The following is a 23,857-nucleotide window of genomic DNA, read 5'->3' as shown; positions in this document are numbered from 1 at the left end:
ACGCAGTATTTGTTTTGATGAGATTTTAGCATACATATATAATATTTATTTAATAATAATCGAGTGGCGCAGGAATGCATCCGTTTCTTTGATAATTATTATTTCATAGAAAAGTAGGTGATCATCATTCTGTCTGACACTTGTAGTCGATTTTTGGCATTGAGGTTTCCTCACGATGTTTTACCTTCAACGAGTTATTTGCGAACGTAGAAAGTTCATTGGTTCATTGGGATCGAACCGACGACCTTAGGAAAGAGAGATGCACGCTGAAGCCACTAGATCAACACTGCTTCTGCAAAATATTTATTTACACAAACCTTTGCAAACCCTGAACTTAAAAACTTAATTACTTACAATATCATAAATAATTAGCTGTGCTTCTGTAGCGTAAAACATTCCTTGATAAATAAGCCAGTACAAAATCATGTTTAATTTCTAACCACAACTAGAACAAACAAATTCTTCATCTTTATTAGTGAACGGTTCCTGGGTCATCGGAGTGCTTTAAATAATAGAGGATTTCATTTTTAGTACTTTATATGAACCACTCGCATGCAACAATAGAATATAAGCGAAATAATGAAATGTTAATTGCTATGAAACGAATGAATGCAACGTAACAGTTGAGGAGAGTGCCAACGTCTGGCTATACTCTGGACTCTCGAGGCGTAAGGCCGTTTCTCCACTGCTCCGGTCCGGCAAACGTTAATTACCGATCCGATTTAGAAACTCACAACAGTACTTACGTGCTTCTCCACTACTCCGGCATCCGGTTTTTAACGGGCCGATAGCTTGCTAGATCGGAACGCGGTGTTTTATCGGTCCAAGTATATCCAAGAGTTTATAAATTATTATTCATAGGTTTATTTATTTATAGTTATATTATATCATTAAGTATTAGTGAACTATTTATTAAGTAGATTATAATATTTCAAGATAGACAATATGAAAAAAGTAATAAACTAGCCAGGCAATAAAATATTCAGAATTTCGAACGTTTTATTAATAAAATAAAGTATATGGGTTTTAGTTAATATCAGTGTTGCATGATAAATATACAAGTATCGGTTATTGTCGGATCGGATATAGTGGAGAAGCGCAATCCGGCTTTCCGATATTTTTTTAATGACTCATTCCGGCTTCCGACGCCGGACCGGAGCAGTGCAGAAAGGGCCTAACTCCGACGATTTAGGTAATCGCCACGCTTATAAAACTAAGAAAGCCTGAGTGAACAAAATATACAGCCTGGGCTCGTACAATTAGTAAAGACATATTTAAACTAGAAATAAAACATTGTAGTAATAATCTGTGCAATAATAGTTTAGCTCTTTTATGTCTCATACTATGTAAATGTAGGAAAAATATGTTCAAACTGGTGATAAGAATGGCGTGAAATCATAAAACTATAAAAGTGATTTGCAACATCATTCATTACCATAATTAGGAATGACAAAGAAAACACAATTCATAATTTGTTCAAAACGACTTTTCACCCTTAGTGGATAAAAAAATCTCTCATTCATATAACTTTAAACGCTGATGAAGGAACGTAAAATTTAAATTTTAAAGTATTCTTTTAAAAAGCACACAAAACCGACAAAAATTATAAACTACAGTAGACGGTTGGGAGACGATAACACTGAATATTTATGTCTGTATTTTAATGAAGATTGTTAGAAATCTTTTAGCGCCTCTCAAACCTAAATATTTTGCCAGACTAAACTATCCATCACGTAAGCACGCGTGCAGAATTAAATAGTAATAAATTATGCAGAGGTAATATCACATTTTTCTTTTGCCCTCGCATTTCTGCATTTCTGAACCAGCATTCTAAGATGCAGAATTTGGTAGGGCATACTGGTTTCTTCACGATGTTTTCTTTCACCGTACAAACATTGCATTTGAATAGAAACATCATTTGGTTCGCAGCCGAGGTTTTAACTTCCGAGTTTAGAATTGCATCCTAAAACCCTGCAAAATCTTCAAAATAGCACATCTTTTCTCTTCTACTTCTACTTTAAGATACTTGTGTAACAACGAAACAATCATACTTTACCGGTATAACTACGTAATATCAAGATGTGCGCAAAAAGCTAATTGTCACAATTGAACGTCTTCATCCGCTACAATTAAATCATAATCGCTTTTGAAGATTACGTCTCAGGGCAATTTATAATTTTAAAAGATCTTTATGATTTCTTACTGAAAACTGAAGGATTTCATGTTTTTCTATATATTCGGCTTCGCGGCTGAATTTTTGCCATTGGCAACTCGATCTGCAAGCCTCTTTTATATACTTAAAGTATGCAAAAAGATATTCACAATTGTTCCATGTGCCTCGTACGTACACGAATTATCTGCGGAATTTGCCAATGTTTTGGGTTTTAGCTAACTATAACACAAATAATGAAGATAGAGAGAGAAGAACATTTTCCACCTTACCAAAGAGGATGTGAGAAAAAATTTCGTGAGATGGGGTTTTATTTAGCAGTAGTAACAATTTAGTTTTTTTTAAATATTAAGTGGTCGTTTGTTTAGTGTTTAATTTCAATTTCTTTTTTTTATCTAAAAGTACCTAATTGACATATGTTATGTTTCGTATATTTTGTTTAACAATGTAATCTGTTTTGGCTTTGTATATGGTCTAAGTGTTTTCTATTATAATATGGATATGTGTAGCTGTAAGATTACTTATAAATAAATAAATAACACTTGAGGTATTTAATTCTCATATAAATATAGGCAATTCAACAAAGTCGGATATCTCAAAGAAAATCTTTGAACAATTATTAACATAGAACAAAGTGCAAAACTAGACATAGCGCTATTTTATTTTTATTTTATTTTTACATTTTTGGTACAGAAACAGAAAACAGATTGATTAAATACATAAAGTTATTACACACTAATCAACATTTGTAAACCTGAAGTCCAATTATAATAATACATCTGTACACAGCATTTTAAATATGTATATAATTTATATACAGTATATTATAAAAAGATCTCACTGGTATAAATAAATATAATTATTAACAACCAGATGTGTTAAATGTTGTGTAAATAAAAAAATCGAGGTGTGAAATAATAAACTTCACAGACGTTCTATCCCACATATTTTTATTTATAAATATATGTTTGGATTCTGCGAGTCAATTCTAACTCAATACGGCTTAAGTGCACTCATTGTTGTGGGCAAATAAATCACGAGGGTAGCCAATTGGTCATCCTGTGACGGAGTTCTAAATACTATTGTGCGTCCAATTAGTCCATCGGTCGGGTTTTGACCTGTTATATAATAATAAAAACTTTATTCATGACAGAAATATGTTGTCTTATTAATTTAATCGGTTTGTTAAATACTTATTAAAGCTGCGTTGAGTTTCAGCCGAACTAGCTTGGTCGTACAGTGATGCCTCACTCGATAAATAAGGGTTTTCTAATAATAAAAATAAATAGTATAGGTACACAAACGGGACTCAAGAATGCGCTTGTACAAGTCAGGTTTCTCCACTTGAAAACTCGTTGGGAAAATCCAGCTTATTTCTATAACGTTTCTCTCTAAGGGTCTGTTTCACAATGTACGGATATGTTCCAAATTAGCTATTTATTCCTTATTGGTAGGATAAACACTATTGTTGCGTTTCACGTCACATAAAGTCCATCATAAGTTATGAGTCCGATGAAGTGGCAAATAGCACAATTTATCTTCCAAATAAATGTATGTGTTGCATAGCTATTTGGTACTTTATCCATACATTGTGAAACAGACCCTTAATCTGCGAAGTCCCATAGTAACATTTTATTAACTTTTGTACATTGTGTGTCAAATAAACAATATATTGAATATTATGTGGAGGAAGGAAGATGTGTTCTTCCTTCAAACTAAAGGACTATCAAAACTTGTAGATAGCGCTGTTTATGATATGACGTCATCTCATTGGTTGTAGAAGCAGAATGTAGATGTCGCTTACAACAAAAAATAAAATATTAATTTTCAACAAGATTTTTATCTTTGGTGATTACTCATTTAAATAAAATTTCTTCAGTGAATATGATATTTAAATAATTCAAATTAACTTTAAATAATTTGATAACGTTACCAGAGAAAAGTCTCTGGAGCCTGTATATTATCGTGTCTAATATACGTATGTGCAATTGTGCAAGCTGGTCATTCACTGATAAACAAGAAGATCTAAGAGTATGTCAAAATTGTATCGAAAAAAGTTTTCTAGATCTGAAATTGAAAGATAGAGCAAAACTAGAAGAAATAAAAGACATGACAAAGTTTATAAATGCTGTTACTTCTAAAAAGTAAAAGTAAAAGATTGAAATGGAAATGGACAGGACACATGAGAGAAGAGAAAGATAAGTGGACGAAGAAAGTGACGGAATGGCTTCCTCGCTAGGACAAAAAGATGGGAAGATGATATAAGTAGAGCCCTATGTGGCTACGCAAAGCTAGACACGGAGAAGAGTAGAAGCTCTTAGAGGATGCCTATGTGGCTATGGCTTGCCGACACACAACGGACCTATTTGGAGTCTAAGTGCGGAAACTGAGTCTGAATAGAGTGAGTTTAGAAGGCAGAGTTTTGGTTTGGCGAATATCGTCCACCACAATGGCGTATCTTAAATCGGATATAATTTTTTTTTAAATACAATTTTAAATCACATTAAATCTAGAATAAATGCTTTAGATTACAGATTGAGATATGTATTTAAGATATTGATATTTTACTTTGCCAATCTCGAAGGTAAAGAAGTATCTATTATTTTTTTTATATAATGAAAACAATTCAATTTTTTTATTTTATTTTGCCCTCAAAGATCACACACACTTGGAGGGCAGTCAGATACTTATGGAAATATGTTATAGAGATATGTCATGTCTAAAAATAACATGACAACTTAAGAAAACCCAGCGCTAAATTGTTAGTTTTTTATGTAATAGGAGGCAAACGGGCAGGAGGCTCATCTGATGTTAAGTGATACCGGCGCCCATGGACACTCACACTGCCAGAAGGCTCGCAAGTGCGTTGCCGGCCTTTCAAGAATTGGCTCTTTTCTTGAAGGACCCTAAGTCGAATTTTACAGTAACCAGTAATACATGTCTCTCGATTTATTTATTGATTTTCGTGGATTTCTTAATTTATCAGAATTAATCTTAATTACACAGTTTATATGATTCCATTCACCAACTGATAAAGACTTAAGATAAAAATATCAATTAGCGATATAAAATACTATGTGTTGAAATGAAAAAATTAAATTAATTATTTATTGGTTGTAAAAATATACATATAAATTTAATAAAATTAAAGCATTTGATCAAAATTTAAGTTAATTTGTCAAGAACATCATGAGCAGCAGTGTCGGCCTAGTGGCTACAGCGTGCGACTCTCATCCCTGAGGTCGCAGGTGTGTTCCCCGGCTGTGCACCAACTTACTTTCTGTCAATGTGCCCATTTAAAATTCACGCGGTAAAGGAAAACATCTTGAGGAAACCGGCTTTATACCCAAGAAGTTGACAGCGTGTGTCAAGTACACGAGGCTCGCCTATTAGATTTACAAATAATCATGAAACAAATATAGAAATATGAGGCCCAGAGCTAAAAAGGTTGTAGTGCCACTGATTTATTTTCTTATTATATTGCTATTGTACGTAACAAATGTATAACATAATTTACATGAGTTTATAAGACAATTATAATTAATAACTGCGTTTATGACTTAGGTACATTGAAGATAGGAAAGCAATGACATTGCCGCTAATTAGTTCTAAATTCATTTATCATTAATTAGTCATTGAACTTAACCTGACCCTTGATTATTGGCTAATGTTTGCTATAGAAATAAATTGTACGCGATTATTGTGGAAAATTTATTTAAAACATAAAAGCTATTGTAATTGTTTTGTAATTGTTTTTCCGTCAAATAAAGTGATTTTATTGTTATTATTATTGTAATTTTGAATAAATTTGTTATTTAATTGATAAGTTATATAAAAATCTTAAGGGATAGTCTAATTTATTTATTATAAAAAAATTAGATTAATAATTTGTATTACATAAAGAAACACGCACTTAATGTCTTTTTACACATTATATTTTTATTATTATTCTATGACGGCAATCTTATTTACTTTTTATTAATAATTAAAATATTGATATTGCTTTTAGACCTAATACAAAAATAAGAAATATTTCAATATCATGTATATCAAATTTTATCAAGATACCTAGATAATACAAAATAAATGACTGTTTAAGACATGATTAATTTATTATTTTCGACTTCTTTTGCGTACGGCTCTCCCTTGACTTGCTAACTAGTAGTAAATGTAAATTTAGAATAAATTTAACATCTTTTTTCATAAGTGTACTGGGTTTCCTATATGAATAAAGTTCTTTTTAGTTACAGAACAACACTAAGTAACTACTTATTACCTACAGCCTACAGGACTACTATTAATATGCAAAAGGAAGTGTAAAAAACAAAATACGTAAGCCTGCCTTTGCCTGTAACAAAAAAAAGCGACATATACAATATAATGTTATTATATTGGTATGTCCAATCTAAGAATGCACCGTTTCATATTGCGTCTTTCGACTAAAATTCCACCGCCGCTTAACCTCTGCCCTCTTCGGTTCCGTGCCTGGCACAAATTAAAGTAACCTGAGCTGAGCAAAGTGGAAGGTGAGTGGGTGAAAATCTATTATAACAAGTGTCTAGAAGTAACCGATATTTGAACCAGAAATAGTAAAAACTTAAATTCTATAGAACGTAATTTAGCTTTAAATAAATTAAATGGAGTTGATTTATTGGTCAACATAATCCCCAATTCAAAATCGGGTAAATCTCTTCCGCAATGCCAATCTCAATATGATGGACCCACGTTCATTTAAGTCTAGATGAGAACACATTCAAGTGATATATCGTTAATAGATTCAATGCAAGTTTGTTTCCTATCCTGAGAATATTTTTTTTTATAATTTCTCATACAATACTATATTAAAAGTATGTTTGTGTTGAGAGTTATTATTTATTTATAAAAGATTGCCAACGCGGCAAACTGATACATTGGTACAAGAAAAATACAATACACACCCAGCTAGTTTATCAGATTGTTCAATGGAATATCAAATCCGTGATTTTGGCCAAAACCGGTCTTCTAAAAGGAGGGATAAATTTAGTTAAAAGCTTATTAACTCGAACTTAAATTGAATTACAAATTTAAATGGCTCAATCGATATTTAGCAATTTTATACTTCTCTCTACTAACTCTGACTTAACTTTGACTCTTATGCAAAAGCAAAGTGTGTGTCTCTACATATTGCTTATTTAACTAAGTGATATATATGAAGACTTATGCGATAAATATGTGCGTAAGTATATGTACAAATATATAGTTGTTAATTTGATGTACACGAAATGAAGATTGAATCTTTCATTTCACGTACTTACAAACGAAAACGAAAACTTACAATTATTATAAAACGACGTTCCCCGACTGCGTCTGTATTTACGCTATCAACCCAAAAACTCCTGATTTTTGTACGCTTTTTAACCAGAGATAGTGTGATTAGTTTAGCTGTGTATTAGGGGTTTATGTTAATTACCTGATTGATTGATTTCGTAAAGATGTGGTAAAAAATGTTGCCGATTTAAAACGCTAGCGAAGTTGCCGGGAATGTATTTAGTTCTTAAATAATTTTGTTGTTACTTATCTACGTCTCTATAATATTATTAAAAAAATTCTATAAGGTAATTCACCCTTCTCAGTCTCTCTCAATCGGTCTCAATCGCTCTCTCCCTTTTCTTCGACAAAAACGCTGTATTTCTTCGTGATGCTAATATTATTATTATTGCGTTTCATCCGTAACAAGTTTCACTTCAATAATTATAAGTGTAATAAATGTATATAGTATGTATTAAGTATTAAAATTGAATATCAATAAAAAAGATAAACAATTACTGAACTTTTGAATATGTCATGCAATTTCTATGTTAATTACGATTTAAATACAGACTGCTAAATTAGTGTGTGAGAAATAACATAAGAAAAACAATTTTTATCCCAGATAAAATCAGAGCAATTTCAACAATTGCCGACATTATATTAAATACAGTTTATAATAGAAACACATAATAATTGTTTTGACTGGTAGTTTATTTCAAGTATTTATACATTACCTACATATATATACGTAGATAAAAAATCCAGTGGCGCTACAACGCTACCTCTGAGGTTTTCCTAAGTTTTATAGGTTGGCGGATATCGTGATATTTATCTTCTACGTATTTTCATTTGCCTTCTGTGGTTGTCAGACACCCTGGATTTTTCTATCTAAGGCATGCCGTGACGAAAAAACATTGTTAGGGCAAAGCCGCAATGCTGCACTCATACTTCGAGTTTTTGGTGGGATAAGGTCTCTAAACTCTTTAGTCAAACAATTTATGTAACCATTTCTTTATTTACATTATATTTTATATATAGTTTTCTATTTATCCAATAATTATTATTATCACTATGTAAGTTAAGTTAAGTAAGAATATTGTAAATACCAATTAGTCGCAGTTTGTATCGTATTTATAACGTGAAAATGATATCGTTGGGTTTGAATGCGGTATTTTTTTTTATTGAACAGGGGGCAAACGGGTAGGAGGCTCACCTGATGTTAAGTCATACCGCCGCTCATGGACATTCTCAATGCCAGAGGGCTTGTGAGTGCGTTGCCGGCCTTTTAAGACTTAGAATTTAATTTGCTTCAAGAACCTGCTAGCATAATATCGGCAATATTATTCAGAATTGTGTTTATTTTAGTAGCGTTTTAAGTCCTAAAAACTATGTTTTAGGCGATTCTTAAGAACGCAGCAAGAACTTGTTATTTGGAATAAAGATTTAAAGGCCATTTCTTGAATTGTATCTAAATCTTTGTTAATTTAAAACAATTTGACCTTTTAAGTTTAGAATATGACTTATATGTCTAGTCTATATGTATATGTGCACTGTGCAGTTTGGTGTGACGCTCGTGAGGGGAGATCACCCACAGGAAGTTATTAGAACTAACTCTCTTTGGAACCAAGATATAGACCTATGTTTGAAGATAAAACTTAACTTCTTTTTATAACGAAGAAGGAAAGGTGAACTGTTGTCTTAGACCCAAACACAAACGATTTACTAGGCAGATTCAAAGCTCACCTTCTTCCATATAAACAAAAAAAATCAAAGAATAATATGAGGTAGGTAGCGCCAGTGAAATATGATTATAGTTCATTATTTATTTCTTGATAAATAAATAATTAAACAAATATATAATTATATTTATTAACGTTTTTATACATATCGCATATTTATTTTGTGATAATGATAAAGTTACCAATTTTTTGTTTATTTAATCTAAAACAATAAATTTATTGTAAACATTATATTGTTTATGTTTGATTAAAAAAGAGGACAAGAATTTTTTCTGTTCAAGATAATGTTTTTAAGCAGTTTAGTTAAGATTTATTTTGTTATTTCTGTTTTATGTTCAAAATTGAAAGAGGATATCATTCGACAAGTATTGTTTTTGTATGTTCAAACAAACACAAAAATCTCCTTCATTCATGAACTGATCTAGATATAGGAGATAGTGTTTAGATTTAATGGAAACAAGTAGTTTTGTATGTGGAAAATAACTAAGACTTTATTTAGTTTGAAAAACAATACATCGGCTAGTAACGTTCACAGAGTAGAGAGCAGGGCAAAGACAAACGAGAAGCAGTTTTTAACAACAGATTGACATAAAAGACAACTCAAGTCAATGGAGCAAAAGGCGCGAAATTTAAATATTGCAACAGATAGGATTTTGTAATCAGATGGGTTTACCGGGATATTAACTAAAATGTCTCATGAAAAATTAGAAAATCGCGCCATGGCGACGTGATTAGCCGCTTCTATGACGATTTTTTAACCTATACGGATGAATAGATATGTTTATGATCTACAATTTTTGTTTGAGGTGATTTTACGATAAAACTTTCCGTTTTGAAGAAAATCGCGAAAAACCTATTTTTTTTTTACCTTGAGTCTATTTCTTTCCAAGGGTAACGATGCGTAAGGATGGGAAATTTTGAAAAGTTGTTTTTAATTGTGTTTTGAACAAGTTTACTCAGTTTCAGCTTGATGGTAATTCTGGTAGCTTCGCTCTTGTTTTTTGACCTAATTTGACCGGACTAATTGTAAAAAATAATTTTGACATAAATATCGGCAAGCTTTTAGGGTACATATAACTTTCGCGAAGGCTCTGAAATTGTTGAAAATATTATTTCGACATTCAAATAAGATTTTCATATAAATAACCAACTAACACTTTATTGCTATTTAGAAATTTGTTAAAAGGCTCTACGATTTTGTATTTAAAAAAAATTGAAATTTAAGGCTTACGCTTACTGGTACCAAATATTGCGTAAGAGAAAAGTATGCAGTTAATACTGCATATATTTTTCGGTTAAGTGATATGTTACTACACTCTACGTTATCAGTAAAGCTTCGAACTCCCGACCCCTGATAGTAGCCATTGATAGTGAAACAATAAATATTTTTTATTTATGAAATTATGGTAGTTGTATACCTTTTGAAATTGTTATTTTCCGACAACATATACCTACGTGATAGCTGTCCTAAAAAGTACAAAACCACTTGAATTAGTGTTAGTGCACTTTAGTCGTAAGTGCTAAACAGTGGTAAGTGGAAAAAATAGTACAAGAATAGAGTGTCTTTCTGAATAGATTGTAATGTAAAATGATGTCTTTGTGCAGAGACAATTTATTTAAAGAAGCGTGATAGCTATGTACCCAGAACCCTCTTGAGTTAATAAATGAAAGTTTGAATCCATGCAGTCGCAGATGAATGCTTTGGAAATGGTTTTATGAATATTATATAATATTTTTAAATTATGTAAAACCTCAATAGATCAAATTACTTGTGGTTCGTCAACGTGGCGCCTAGAAACACGTGATGATCTAGCTGTAACACGTGATGACGTCCGAGAAAAATATAGAAATAACGGATTTCTCCCACATGAAAGAGAAAATAGCCGCTGTCTTAGTCTAGTAAATCGCAAGCTTTCAGGTTATTTTTGTGTAGTTTTGACAGGAAAATATTACGGTAATGGAAACAGGACTGGCTGAAAGTGCCTTTATATGACAATATATGTAGCAAATAGCCATGATCTTATGTAATGTTTCTTCTGATCATAAAGTTTATTTTCTCCTTCTCCTTCTTTAAGTCGTTGTCTTAGTGTCAGGTCAGCTCCAACAAGTCGATGATATCAGACATAGAAAGCTGATTAATGTTGCAAACCTGCTGATAACGGGTTTGCGGTTTCAGAGTAAAACTGTGGGCTGTTGACAATGGTGTGTTAAGCTTAAAGAAAAGATCGAGAAGATTTGAGTCTGTGGGCTACAATACCAATTAGTCGCCCGTGGCCAAATCGGCCCATTTTTTTAAAGTGCTTTAAATAGTTGGATCACTATGTTCATTTTTCTCTGCCTTACGAACTATTATAGTGCCACATACTTTTCTTGGCCGGTAAGAGCTTCGCTGTCATGGATATTAGTATTGCCAGTAAATAAAAATTAATTATAAGGGAAATTATTTGAAGTCATGCGAACTAACTTAATAATTTAGTGAAATGTCTTAATAAAACAATCTAGTATCTATAAAATACAGTTCTAGGCTTAAATAAATGTAACACTAACTTCGGAACAACGGATATGATAGGTTTTGTTACCTGTACTATTAACATAATATCTTTTAAGATACCTAGCAATCAGAACCGTTCTATAATAAAAACTTTGCCATTGTAATTAATAATACTAGGAAATAAAATAAATACATTTTAGTTAGATGTTGGTATATAGTCAAATTATGAGTTGTATTTGAAAGCTAACTGGCAATGTCAGTCTGACATTTCAAAATGGCGACGGTAGTACCAATTTCACCCGCCGGCCAATAAAAGTATGTGGCATTGCTTTCAATTTTGGCCTAGGGATATAATTTTAATTCCAATTATACTCTTGTTAAACAATTGCAAATTAATGAACTTGTATTTGAAGTAAACGTTGCTTCAAAACTAAAATAAAATATGTTTATTATGGAGTATAAGATACAGGTATCACTAATTATTTCACGAAGAAGTTTAGTAGCAGTTTAGTTTTCAAAGAAGACAGAGGGTGTAGGCCGAGAGGAAAAGCCGGCGTAAAAAACTCTCCGTACCCTTTTAAAATAGCAAATCTTCATAGAAAATGAACATTCAACATTTTATTTTACTAGAAAACAACCCAGTGCATACAATCATTAAATATGTGTAGTTATGTATAACTACAGAAACGTGAATGATTTGTGTGTATTATCAAGGCCATATTGTGTTTGTATGGCAAAGATGTTTCGTTTGTAAATAGTCGAACATACCAACAGGTTTTCTAACCTCATAAATATGTATGTATAAGTTATTTATTTCATATAAACGATACTTAGTAGTGATCAGTACTGGTATTCTGTAACTTACAGCGATATCGATCCCGTCGAAGGGTAGTATTGAGTACCATTTTCATTGAATGCAGTCCACTTAAAACAATGTGTAATTAAAAGTAATAATATCACTTAACGTTATGTCCGTGTTCCCAATATGGGACAGTAGGCATTCACTTTGATCCTCCATCGCCCTAGGTTTTGAACCACGTATCCAAGGCTTATATCGATCGTTTGAGACAGCTTCGTTTCCGTTTTCTTGTGGATTCCATTCAAGAGAGATAACAGGGTAATATTACTAATACGTACAACATATAAGTTGAATGGAAGCTTATGTTAATTTTAATCATAACGGTCAGATGAAGGGACTTTGGAAATAGTTTTGACTATTATAGAATATTTTTTTACTATGTAAAACGTCAATAGATCAAATTACCTCCGACTGAGACACCTGGCTCAGCTACTGGAACCATGGACATTCAAACTGCCGATACCGACATAGAAGGCTCGCAAGTGCGTTGCCGGTCTTTAAAGAATTGGTACTTACCTAAAAATAAAAAATAATCTCTTATATAAAATTGAATCACATTTTACGTAATGTAATTTATTTTGTGATATCAATGAACAAGTATTGACAGGGATTGAATTCGTATCGCGTTTACATTTGTACAAGTGTCGGAAGGCTCGACTCTACGTCATAGCCACACCGATGCGCTGACGCATATTGCATTTGTATGCGTTTTGACATAATTATAATACATTATAAGGAAAATTTACGACGTTTCCAATATTTATTCATTCTGAGATAAAACATATACTGGGCTTAACTTTTTGTTGTATTTGCTATCATTATTGACATATATATGTTATTTATGGTGCCGGGTCGAACTTTATAAGTGGCATATTAACGTTTCGAGTACATAACGAAACGTTGACCTATGTATGAGTGTATAATGTAATAGACTCGCCTTTATTATTAAAGATATTATTCAGCAGTGTTGTCGTAGTGGCTTCAGCGTGCGCCTGTCCTGTGACAGGCAGCCTTCTGTAAGGCTGATCACCTACTAGAAAACGAACACGAAAAAGATACAGAAGTCTCCGGATCTAAAAGTCTTTTTCTTACTAAAGTTTATTATGTAGCCAAACCAAAGACAATTTACGTATACGTATTTATCCTCTATTATTGCTTGTATCTGTATCTGTGGTCACTTAACCATAACGTAAACTTTGACTCTGTTATCGCTCGACTGATAAGAGCTCTACCATGACTGAGGTCGTTTTCTTTTTTAATCGATCATAACCAAGTTGCACGCTCATAGTATATTTACTTACTCAACTGTTATATAAATGTGTTGGCTTAGAATATATCTCGAGATATATAAAGATTAAATCATATAGAGAGCAGGTTATTAGGTATTCCTAAAAAAATATGTTCTTTTCTGGCGGATGATTTGCGTTCCCTTGACAATATAATTCTTGAAACCCCTACTCATTAAACTGAATTCTATCACTCCTCCTTTACTGTGCAATGTAAAACTTTGGAACTCCTTCCCTTGATACCTTGATATCAGACGAGATTTTATTTTATTTTAAAAGGCACACTAACGAAACACATGCAAACACTTACAGAGAACACATAACATAGAAAACAAGATACATGCATGCATCAATAACAAGTGTGCACAACATTTAAAGGGAAACATTACAATGAAGAAGAGAAAATAACTTACCTAAACATTAAAAGTAAAAAAAAAAAAAAACTAGATTTAAAAAAAAAAAACATACAATTTACAATTATATATATATTTAAAAAAAAAAAAAAAAACAGATCAGACTTTAAATTTATTTAAAAATCTTCTTTTTGATCATTTATCTTCTGCCTCGTAATTAGCTACTTATATTTTGACTCATTACATATCAAGGTATCAAAATGTAAATAAATAAACGTTTAACGCACAAGTCTGTATATATGGCGATAGGCATTCTGCCTAAAAAGTCCCGCAGGAAAATGTTCGACCAGGGAATTACTGTCCACATTATCTTTGTCCCTGACACACGTCTTTCGCCCTATAAAGGAAAGTAAACCGAACTAGCCACTTGCGAATCGAAGTCCGTCTGCAGTTCTGCTGTTCACCACCACTAAGAGAAACCATCTGCCCGTCGAGGTATTTTCGAAACGATTCGTCGGAAAGGAGCGTACCAATTCTTAAAAGGTCGGTGACGCACTCGCGAGCCTTGAGTATCATTATAGATTGACAAAATTATATATAGACCACCTGCTCATTAGCCCCCTCTAAATTAACCAGTAATTATCATAATAAATACACAATTGATATCTTATCATCTACATTCTAATGTTATCACCAGACATTTCTTCCAATCAATAAATAACCCACGGACGGCTTAATATTTATCATAGGAAATATACGTGCTGAGTCTGGGAAGTTTTAAATATATGATATATAATTTTAAATATATGATATATAATTTTAAATATACGATATATAATTTTAAATATATGATATATAATTCTTAAGTAACGATATGATTTTGTATGGGGGGACACGTTAGTCCGGTATACCTTCCTCGGACAAGCACAAAAGCTGGCGCGGCCGCAGAGAAGGCGGAAAATAATAAACGGCTCAAATATTTGATTATTTATTATTATATCCAAGATTATTTGTTCCCTTTGGAGTAGAGACTCTTGGGCCGTGGTTCAAGTGCACAGGCGCTAATTAAAGTTAAAAGTTTGGCGCCTGGCAGATAGTACCGGTGGCCGGTGCTTTCCTCGCTCAATAAGTGTGGCAATACAGCGAGGAAATGCTGCCAGCGTTAAAGGCACTGCCACAGGGACTAAACTAAAAATTTGTTAAAATTTTCTTATTATTAATTTTTAATTATTATTATTACTATGTAGGCAATAATCTAATATATAAAATTCTTGTGTCGCGGTGTTTGTAGTTAAACTCCTCCGAAACGGCTTGACCGATTCTCATTAAGTTTTTTGTGCATATTGGGTATGTCTGAGAATCGGACAACATCTATTTTTCATCCCCCTAAATGTTAAGGGTAGTCCACCCCTAAATTATTATTTATAAAATTTTAGATAAAAAAAATTTATTTATTTATGATAGCATTCAAAATACATACAACCCCTAATTATCACCCCTCTACGATCAACCCCTATATTTTATTATAAATATTATACATGGCAAAACGACGTTTGCCGGATCAGCTAGTTTCTCTATAAAATTCTAGATTGAACACATTATATAATAATTAGAAATTGTTTCAAATCTTACTGTGTGTAATGTATATCACTCTGTATATATTATATCCGCCATAAAGATACCTTATCAATTATTATAATAATGTGTAAACTGTCTAATATTATTTCAAAAGACCAGAATATTTTCAAGGTGTAAGTCAAGTGCTAGCAAATATGCAGATGTGCTGTATTTTAAATTGTTTACCAAAATGCTTTCATCGGTACGTATTTGACTGTGCCAATATTTAATTTTATTAATAAAAAAAAACATATTTAGAACTTTTATAAAATCTTATCAAAAACTCTATCACCATCTGTCTGCTGTGAGTAAAATAGGTTCTCATTTAACAAAATAAATGTCCAGTAAAATAGGAGCAAAGGACGGACGCTACTAATATTTATTTATTGATAAATGATTTATTTTCTATAAGTAGGTTTGTACAAACAGTTTTACACGTCAAGAATATTTTTTTTAAACTAGAGGCGTTCGACGTTTCCTATCTGACTACTCTCTTTAAAAGTCCAGACATAATCTTGGTCAGATCATGTGAAGGCCATGTAGATTGCAGTCTGAAATGGTCTTTTGAGGAAAAAACCACACAGATTGAGTGGACCTGTCAGTGCACGCATTTGTCAGTAATCGTGCATCGTGTATTACAGAAATACATACATTATCCAATATATAAGAAACTTTATTATGTGGTAGTAAATTGACACCAAAATCTCAGTAGGGCTATGTAGTGTGGACTCTGTTTTCTGGCCAAATAAGCCAGCCTCGCTGATTCAGCTCAGAAGTTTCATAGGCCCTTCACAGACTTCACGGAGCGCCCTCACAGCTTCGAGGATTTCTGTTGGAAAGCCACAGCCACGCATTCCAGGACTACGTGGGTCTTGGATTCCTCTGCGCTGAAGCATCCTCTTCAGATGTTCGTTAAGGAAACAGTGGCCCGTAATTGTCCCTATAATTGTTTTTATTCTGTTGAGGCTTAGAAGTCGCTTTGTAGTCGCTAGCGGGTACACTGCAGTGCCATTTTGGACTGTGTGCCATCCCCGCTTTGCGACCAATGACAATTTTGCAGTTCTGTACATACTTGGCGAATTCACTTCGCACTTTTTTTTTACCTAACGTAACCTCATTTCAAAAAATTAATACGTTTATGTACTATTATTTTTGAGAAGAGGTAGGGGTGGGAATAAATTGCAGTAAATCTGCTTATGTAATATTTGAACGGCCCCAATGACGGCTCATTGGTCTAGTGGTTAGTACCCCTGACTGCGAATCCATGGGTCCTGGGTTCGATCCCCGGCTGAGCAAACATCGATGTGATGAGCATTTGGTGTTGTGATTAGGTCTTGGGCGTTTAAATATGTATTTATATGTCTATCTATTTATAATATGTATGTATATCCGTTGCCTTGTACCCATAACACAAGCTTCACCAGCTTAGCATGGGACTAGGGCAATTGGTGTGAATTGTCCAATCAAAAAAAAAAAATGACATTTACCAAATACCGGGGGCTGTATTAAATTATCTGGACATACATCTTGTTCCCAGTATTAATATACAAGATCGGCTTATAATTTGCTTCATCGCTATCTTTTATAAATATGTCTTAATCAGCACCTAAATTGAAGTTATTTTTTGTTAACAGAAAAAACATGTCTACGGTCTTAGAGAACGGATGCGCGGGAGTCGATACACACGTAAACGGCCACATCCCGTACACAAATGGGAATGGTACCATTAATGGGATACATAACACCAACGGAAATGGCATCTCCAATGGCATCTCCAACGTCTCCAATGGTACCATTAATGGGACAAATGGTGTGAATGGCAGCGGGACTCCTTGGGAGAAGCAGTTTCTACCACCATCACTCCAGCTTGAGGACAAAGCTCGCGCTCTTAAGGTAAGTCTTTATGGAACCAGCATTCCAGGTCCAGCAACACACTTGCAAGCCTTCAGGTGTTACAGGTGTCTGGGTGGCAATTAGCAATCTAATTGCTGCTCTGCCTGCTCGGTTGCCCATAATAAATTCCTGTTAGAATTAATGCCTTTGTTTCCTCTCGTAATTTTTCGTGAGACTGATGATGAGCAGACAAAAAAGTTAATAAAAAAATGCGTTATAATATACGTTGTAATCGCAAAAAGGATTACATAAATTCCTATATATAATCTATGAATTTATGAATATATCATAGTAACATGCGTGGCATGATATACATTTTTCATATCTTCTAAATACACCTATAGTTAATTGAATATATATATAGCCTCAGATTTGTATATCTGTTTGTTGATAATTTTTTTCTCTAAGCAAGTAGGTGATCAGCCCTCTGTGCCTAACACACGCTGTCGACTTTTTGGATCTAAGGCATGCCGGCTTCCTTACGATGATTTCCGTTGGAGCTATTTTAAATCCGCACAAAGACAGAAAATTCTATTGGTCTAAAGACCAAGCAATAGTTCGATCTCAGGGAGAGTCGCACGCTGAAGCCACTAGTTCAAAACTTACTGATTAAGTATTTAGATACATTACATAAACCTGAAATAATAATAACAGTTTTTGTTTAGGGTTTCTTCATTTGATGTTGTCAAATATGTCTTATTTCAGCTGACTATTATGTTTATTAGGGTGGTAATATTGAATTAAATAAAAAATATACAAGTCCAATCATATCTGAAATATTATTTGCCTGTACCAGGGTAAAACTACTTTAATACAAAATGAAAACTAAGTAGGTATTAAACATTTAAACTGGAATTTTGTATGACCAAACAATTAAAATGTTATCAAAACAGTAGTTTAAATAATTTAACATGAATAATCAAAAAATATCATTGCAATAACAATAATGTCATTTCTCTTATCATTTATTAGGTGATTACTTCAATAAAAGTAGGGTTAATTTGATAGCTAGGAGGTTAATAGCTATAATATAATGATTTGTTTTATATAATGTATACTCGTATGTATTTTTTATTAAAATTTATTTTGATTTAGTTAAGTAAATAGAATTTCTAAACCTAGTATCAGCTAGTAATTTTCTTTTCATTTTTATATTACTCACGTATATTTGATCGTAGCGTTATGTTATATAACCCGTAATAAACGCCTATATTAATGATATCTTACAGTCTTCTGTCTCATTTACTCAGTAATTTTTCATCATTTAATTGTAATTAATTATTTGCTTGCAATCAAAAACTATTTTTAATAATGCCAAATAAGTATAACTTCTTACGCGCGTACATAAGTAAACGCACTCTTTTTTGTCTAGTATCAAACTTATTAGCTTCCTTGAACCCGACATAAAAGGCTTTCTTGGCGCTAAAAGTCAGGCCTAGAGCGGAGGCGTAGAGTAGTAGTCCAGAGATCACCAAATCAATCTGGAGACTACACGAGACATTGAATATAAATATGTTTCCACGAGTATTATTAGCTGCATCTTGGTGTCAATCAAGGCGCCATCAGTCTTAATTGCCACTGACCTGATGAATTGAGCTCGGCAATGAGCTTCCACTTGCAATTGTCGTATTATTGGAAAAAAAGAAATGAATCAATAAAGCTTTTTATAAATTTGACGATTATAATGATCCTAATCCTTGAGATTGATTTGCTCCAGTTCAAACAATTTGTATGACTCAAAACTTAGCGATTAAAGTGGCGGAAAGTTTCTTGCCAGTTCTTCTTGCCCGCTCTACATACTATTGTATAGCAAACTAAAAAGCTCATTTCAGGCGTTCACATGTTTTATGCTTACTTTAATGAAACATAATTCATTAGACATCTGGACCGGGAACATTCGTATAAAAAATCCAATATGTTTTAGTAATAATTTGCGCATAATCTCCACTCTGCATCATACAGCCTCCCAATATACACGAGCCTTAATTTCTTTGATATTTTAATTTATGTATATGCACTATATTCGTTTGAAAAGGCTGGATTTGGAGTTTATTGCTTCCAGATAGGCGTCGGGAAAGTTTATTTGTAGTTTAAGCCCGCAATAATTGTTTTATGTTCGGTCTCTTTAAAGCTATTAAGATATAAGTAGATATGATTGCAACGATTGTATATTAATTGCATTGATGTTTTCGCTTAACAAATATATCGTCGCTTACTCTAGAAGTGTTGGCCTAGTGGCTTCAGCGTGCGACTCTCATTCCTGAGGTCGTAGGTTCGATCCCCGGCTGAGCACCAATAGACTTTGTTTAGATGTGCGCAATTAACATTCGCTCGAACGGTGAAGGAAAACATCGTGAGGAAACTGGCTTACCTTGGACCGAAAACATCGACGGCGTGTCAGGCACAGCAGGCTGATCACCTACTTAATTTCTAGATTATAAAATTAGATTTTTAAGGACGTTTTAAAACAATACATTTTGATTTGAACATGATTGAGAATCTTTACTACTATGAGAAAGCTTTTAAAGATATTTTTGTTTTTTATAACCTTATCAATATAAATTATCTAAGTAATTAACATAATCAAGTTAGTAATCCTTAACCTCAACTCAAGCGCAGCTGATAACGAATTGTTGTGGGTCAAAATTATTGCGACGCAGAAGGAAAATAATATCAAAACTAGATAAATATTATTATATTATCATGTTCTATAGTATGTTAAATATTCATATCGAATTAAAATCATATGTCGTTTCAAAGTGTATATTATACATTTTATCGAGGGTTCGTATACGACTATAATACAACTAAAATGATTAGATACAATTAGATACAGTTGGAAGCCTGGTTATCCATATCACAGGTTCCAACCAAAAGCTTGGAAACCAGTCTCCTAATACCTTCTTAATTGTAATCATACTGTTTTTTCAAATGTTATATGGGAAATATAAAGAATTATTATAGTTTTTTTGATTTTATAGCTTACAAACATTTAAACTAAATTGACAAATGGGAAATTTGTAGATTCGGATTGGTTGTTATTCACGTATAATACATAGATATATGTATAAAATTCTCGTGGCACAATGTTCGTTCCCATACTCCGAAACGGCTAGAACGATTCTTATGATTTTTTTTTATCTTTCAAACCCCTAAGTGATAAGGGGTGTCCACCCCAAATTTTTATTTTTATTTTTTAGTCAAAATTTTTGTTTTTAATTTTTTTATGATAAAGCATACAAAAATACATGCTAGTTGGCTGCGACATATATATTGAGAATCTCATATGTAACCAAACTACAATTGAAGTGATATATTTAACCATGTTCCAGCTTTATGGCACAGTAACATATAGCATATATCGGAGGTGGTAAAATAATAACTTGATAAGAACCAAAGCCTTGCTCTAAGAAATTTAGGTATAGAAAATTTAATTGTTTACAAATAACCATAATATACAAGATTATAACTTAAAACTTTCCTTAATGGGGTTATCTATATTACGACAACTCTATTTTATATCGATTAATATAATATTGATATAAATGCGTTTGCTACGCTTTGCCTTTCCAATGAAAACCCACAATTAAACTATTATTCAGATTAACTAAATCTTAACTTTTAAACTTTATTTTTTATTTATTTCTTCACAGAATATTATTATCTAAATCATGGTAAAACCACTTTGGGTAGTCAAACACGAAAGTGCTAATTCGTCTCTGTCAAATAGTCTTTACACTGTGGTAAAATAAAATCTATTGTAAATGTATTTCGTGTATTGTATGTATTCTAATCTAAATGTATTTCGTAATTTGTATTTTTGTGTTTGTCACGAATAATCTCTACTGGACCAGGTGAAGATATGTGAGACAAATAAATAAATGCATAATTAATTGCAGGTGGAGTCAAAGTTATCGGGTCTAGTGCTCTGCGGTGCCACCTTGCGGCAAGTGGGTGAAGTTTTCGCTCGGGAAATTGAAAATGGTCTACGTGAGAAGCCATCCAGTCTCCAGATGGAAAACACATACGTTCCAGAACTACCAGATGGCACAGGTCAGTCAGAATAGTTTCTGAACGGAGAAATGACTATAGAATATTTATTTTATTGTGTTTTTAAATTCAAAAACTATGCCATTTGTACTTAGTGAACTTCCTGTTTTAAAGTGAGAGTACTTTTCAAAATTTACAGAAAGAAAGTTTAGTTAAAAGGATGTAATTACAATGATTAACTGATTTTGAATGTGTTACATAAGATTTCTTAATACCGCATACGTTTGGAAAAAATATATAGTTGTTCAAGGATATAATATATTTACTCTACACAATTGTCAGTCCACCATTTGATTGTTAAGGGTGCTAATATTTGAAAATTTATTAAAATGATTTGGAATTTGTTTTTTAAAATGTACTTACTGCGTTTCGTTAACAATTTAACAAAAGTTTTAGGAATACATGATATTCCTAAAACCTATCTAAGTTTCTTAAGTGAATAATTTTTTTTTAATATTAAAAATTATGTATTATACATAAAAATTTTTGAAACGCGTATAAGTTATGGCAAAAAAAGGATGGGAAACACTGATCTATAACTTAATAATTGGTATAACCACATTTAATGGCATCGGGAATACTGCATCTGTTTTGGATATCATTATTGCATCTATGCTAATTTTAAAAACAATTATTGAGTACTTAAATGTCAAATAGTGTATACATCTATTTAACATATTCAGTGATCCACAAAAGATATATAACTGTATTAGTCCATTGAAAAGTTACATTTGGGGTTGCGTTTTTTAGAGGACGCAATTTTATTTATGGAACATGTAGGGGGGGTCAATACAAGCTTAACTCCAAGTTTGTGGGGTTGGCGTGCTTGTCCCCCGGCCGCCATCTTGGATAAAGGGGTCCAAAAACCACGTTTTTGGCTATATCTCCTAAACTATCCATCGTACATAAAACTTGTAAAGACACATTTTGTAGCAAATCGCTGTGTCTACGATTATGTGTATGTAACTTTTTATCATAAATCCAAAATTCAAAAAGTTATAACATGATGACATGTGTGTTTAGCATAATAATGTCAATACTACATTTCGGTAACAAAGTGTAAATATTGTTTGACAGAGGAAGGTGTTTTCCTGGCGCTCGATCTTGGCGGGACGAACTTCCGGGTCCTATTCTTAGAATTAAGGGGAGGTCAGCTGGTGAGAGAGGATGTCAAACATTATCACATCAGGTATGTATGTGTTAAGTGAATGGTATATTGGTTTCGTTGTTGCGTATTTGAACACAAGCATTTATTTCGAATAAAACGAAATAAAAAGGATTAATAATGATCAATAAATAAATAAAAAGACAGTGTCATTTCCGAGGGAGGTTTTTTTGTAATATGGTTTTATGTAAATTCATTGAAAATCTTTACATGAAAATGTCTGCCGTTTTATTAATATATTAATTACACTGTTATTAAAATTTGTACGCCCGCAAAAGAAAAAAAGTGCGTACGTACAAAGTACACATGTCAGAAGTGAAAATTTGTAAATTAATTATTGAGTAATTAAGCTGCCCAGATCCCATAATTTAATTTTGCCAGTCTTTATATATAATTGAATGACACTATGGCTTATTAGAAACCAGAACTAAAATTAGTTGTTGTTATGTATATAGAAATACCGCCATTAATATAGTAACAATTACCAAATAATATAACAAATTCGTTTTTATCATAATTGCTAACTTATGTCCACATTTTCTAAAATAGCCAACTGGGTCTTAGCAAAAAAGATCTTGGTTCTGTGCCCTTATAAAAAATACAAAAGCAACAAAAAAATGGTAATTTAGTTACTTAATAACATAATAATGATATTGCGTGTATCGGTCTCAATTGCTCTCTTCCTTTTCTTCGACAAAAACGCTGCACATCTTCGTGACGTTCCGTAAACATTTTACCCTCACGCGCCTAAAGAAGTTTCACTTCAAAAGGATTTATAATAATTATGTAAATCTAAAATTTCAGTGATGAACTCCGTGTTGGCCCTGGAGTAGACCTCTTCAACTTCTTGGCTGACTGTGTGCAGGACTTCCTCCGATCAGAAGGCATGGAGAAGGATGAACTGTCTCTTGGTAAATAGAAGTGATTTTACTTAGGTGCAGTAAA

The 23,857-nt window shown here is 32.7% G+C and overlaps 1 protein-coding gene across 1 annotated transcript in view; it reads left to right on the top strand.

The window, feature by feature from the left end:
- The window catches only part of LOC125059246 (hexokinase-2-like), a 29,883-nt gene that overhangs the window by 1,204 nt on the left and 4,822 nt on the right, over positions 1-23,857 (top strand). The window contains exons 2-5 of the mRNA XM_047663572.1: positions 17,439-17,697; positions 21,597-21,750; positions 22,825-22,936; positions 23,717-23,823. Of these exons, the coding sequence (XP_047519528.1) occupies positions 17,446-17,697; positions 21,597-21,750; positions 22,825-22,936; positions 23,717-23,823 (625 nt within the window). The 5' untranslated portion in view covers positions 17,439-17,445. The remainder of the gene's footprint in view (positions 1-17,438; positions 17,698-21,596; positions 21,751-22,824; positions 22,937-23,716; positions 23,824-23,857) is intronic.

This window comes from Pieris napi, chromosome 19 (assembly GCF_905475465.1).
Source record: "Pieris napi chromosome 19, ilPieNapi1.2, whole genome shotgun sequence".
Taxonomy (NCBI): Eukaryota; Metazoa; Arthropoda; class Insecta; order Lepidoptera; family Pieridae; genus Pieris; species Pieris napi.
The sequence above is the reverse complement of the archived record's forward strand: the minus strand, read 5'-3'. Positions and strand labels throughout refer to the sequence as shown.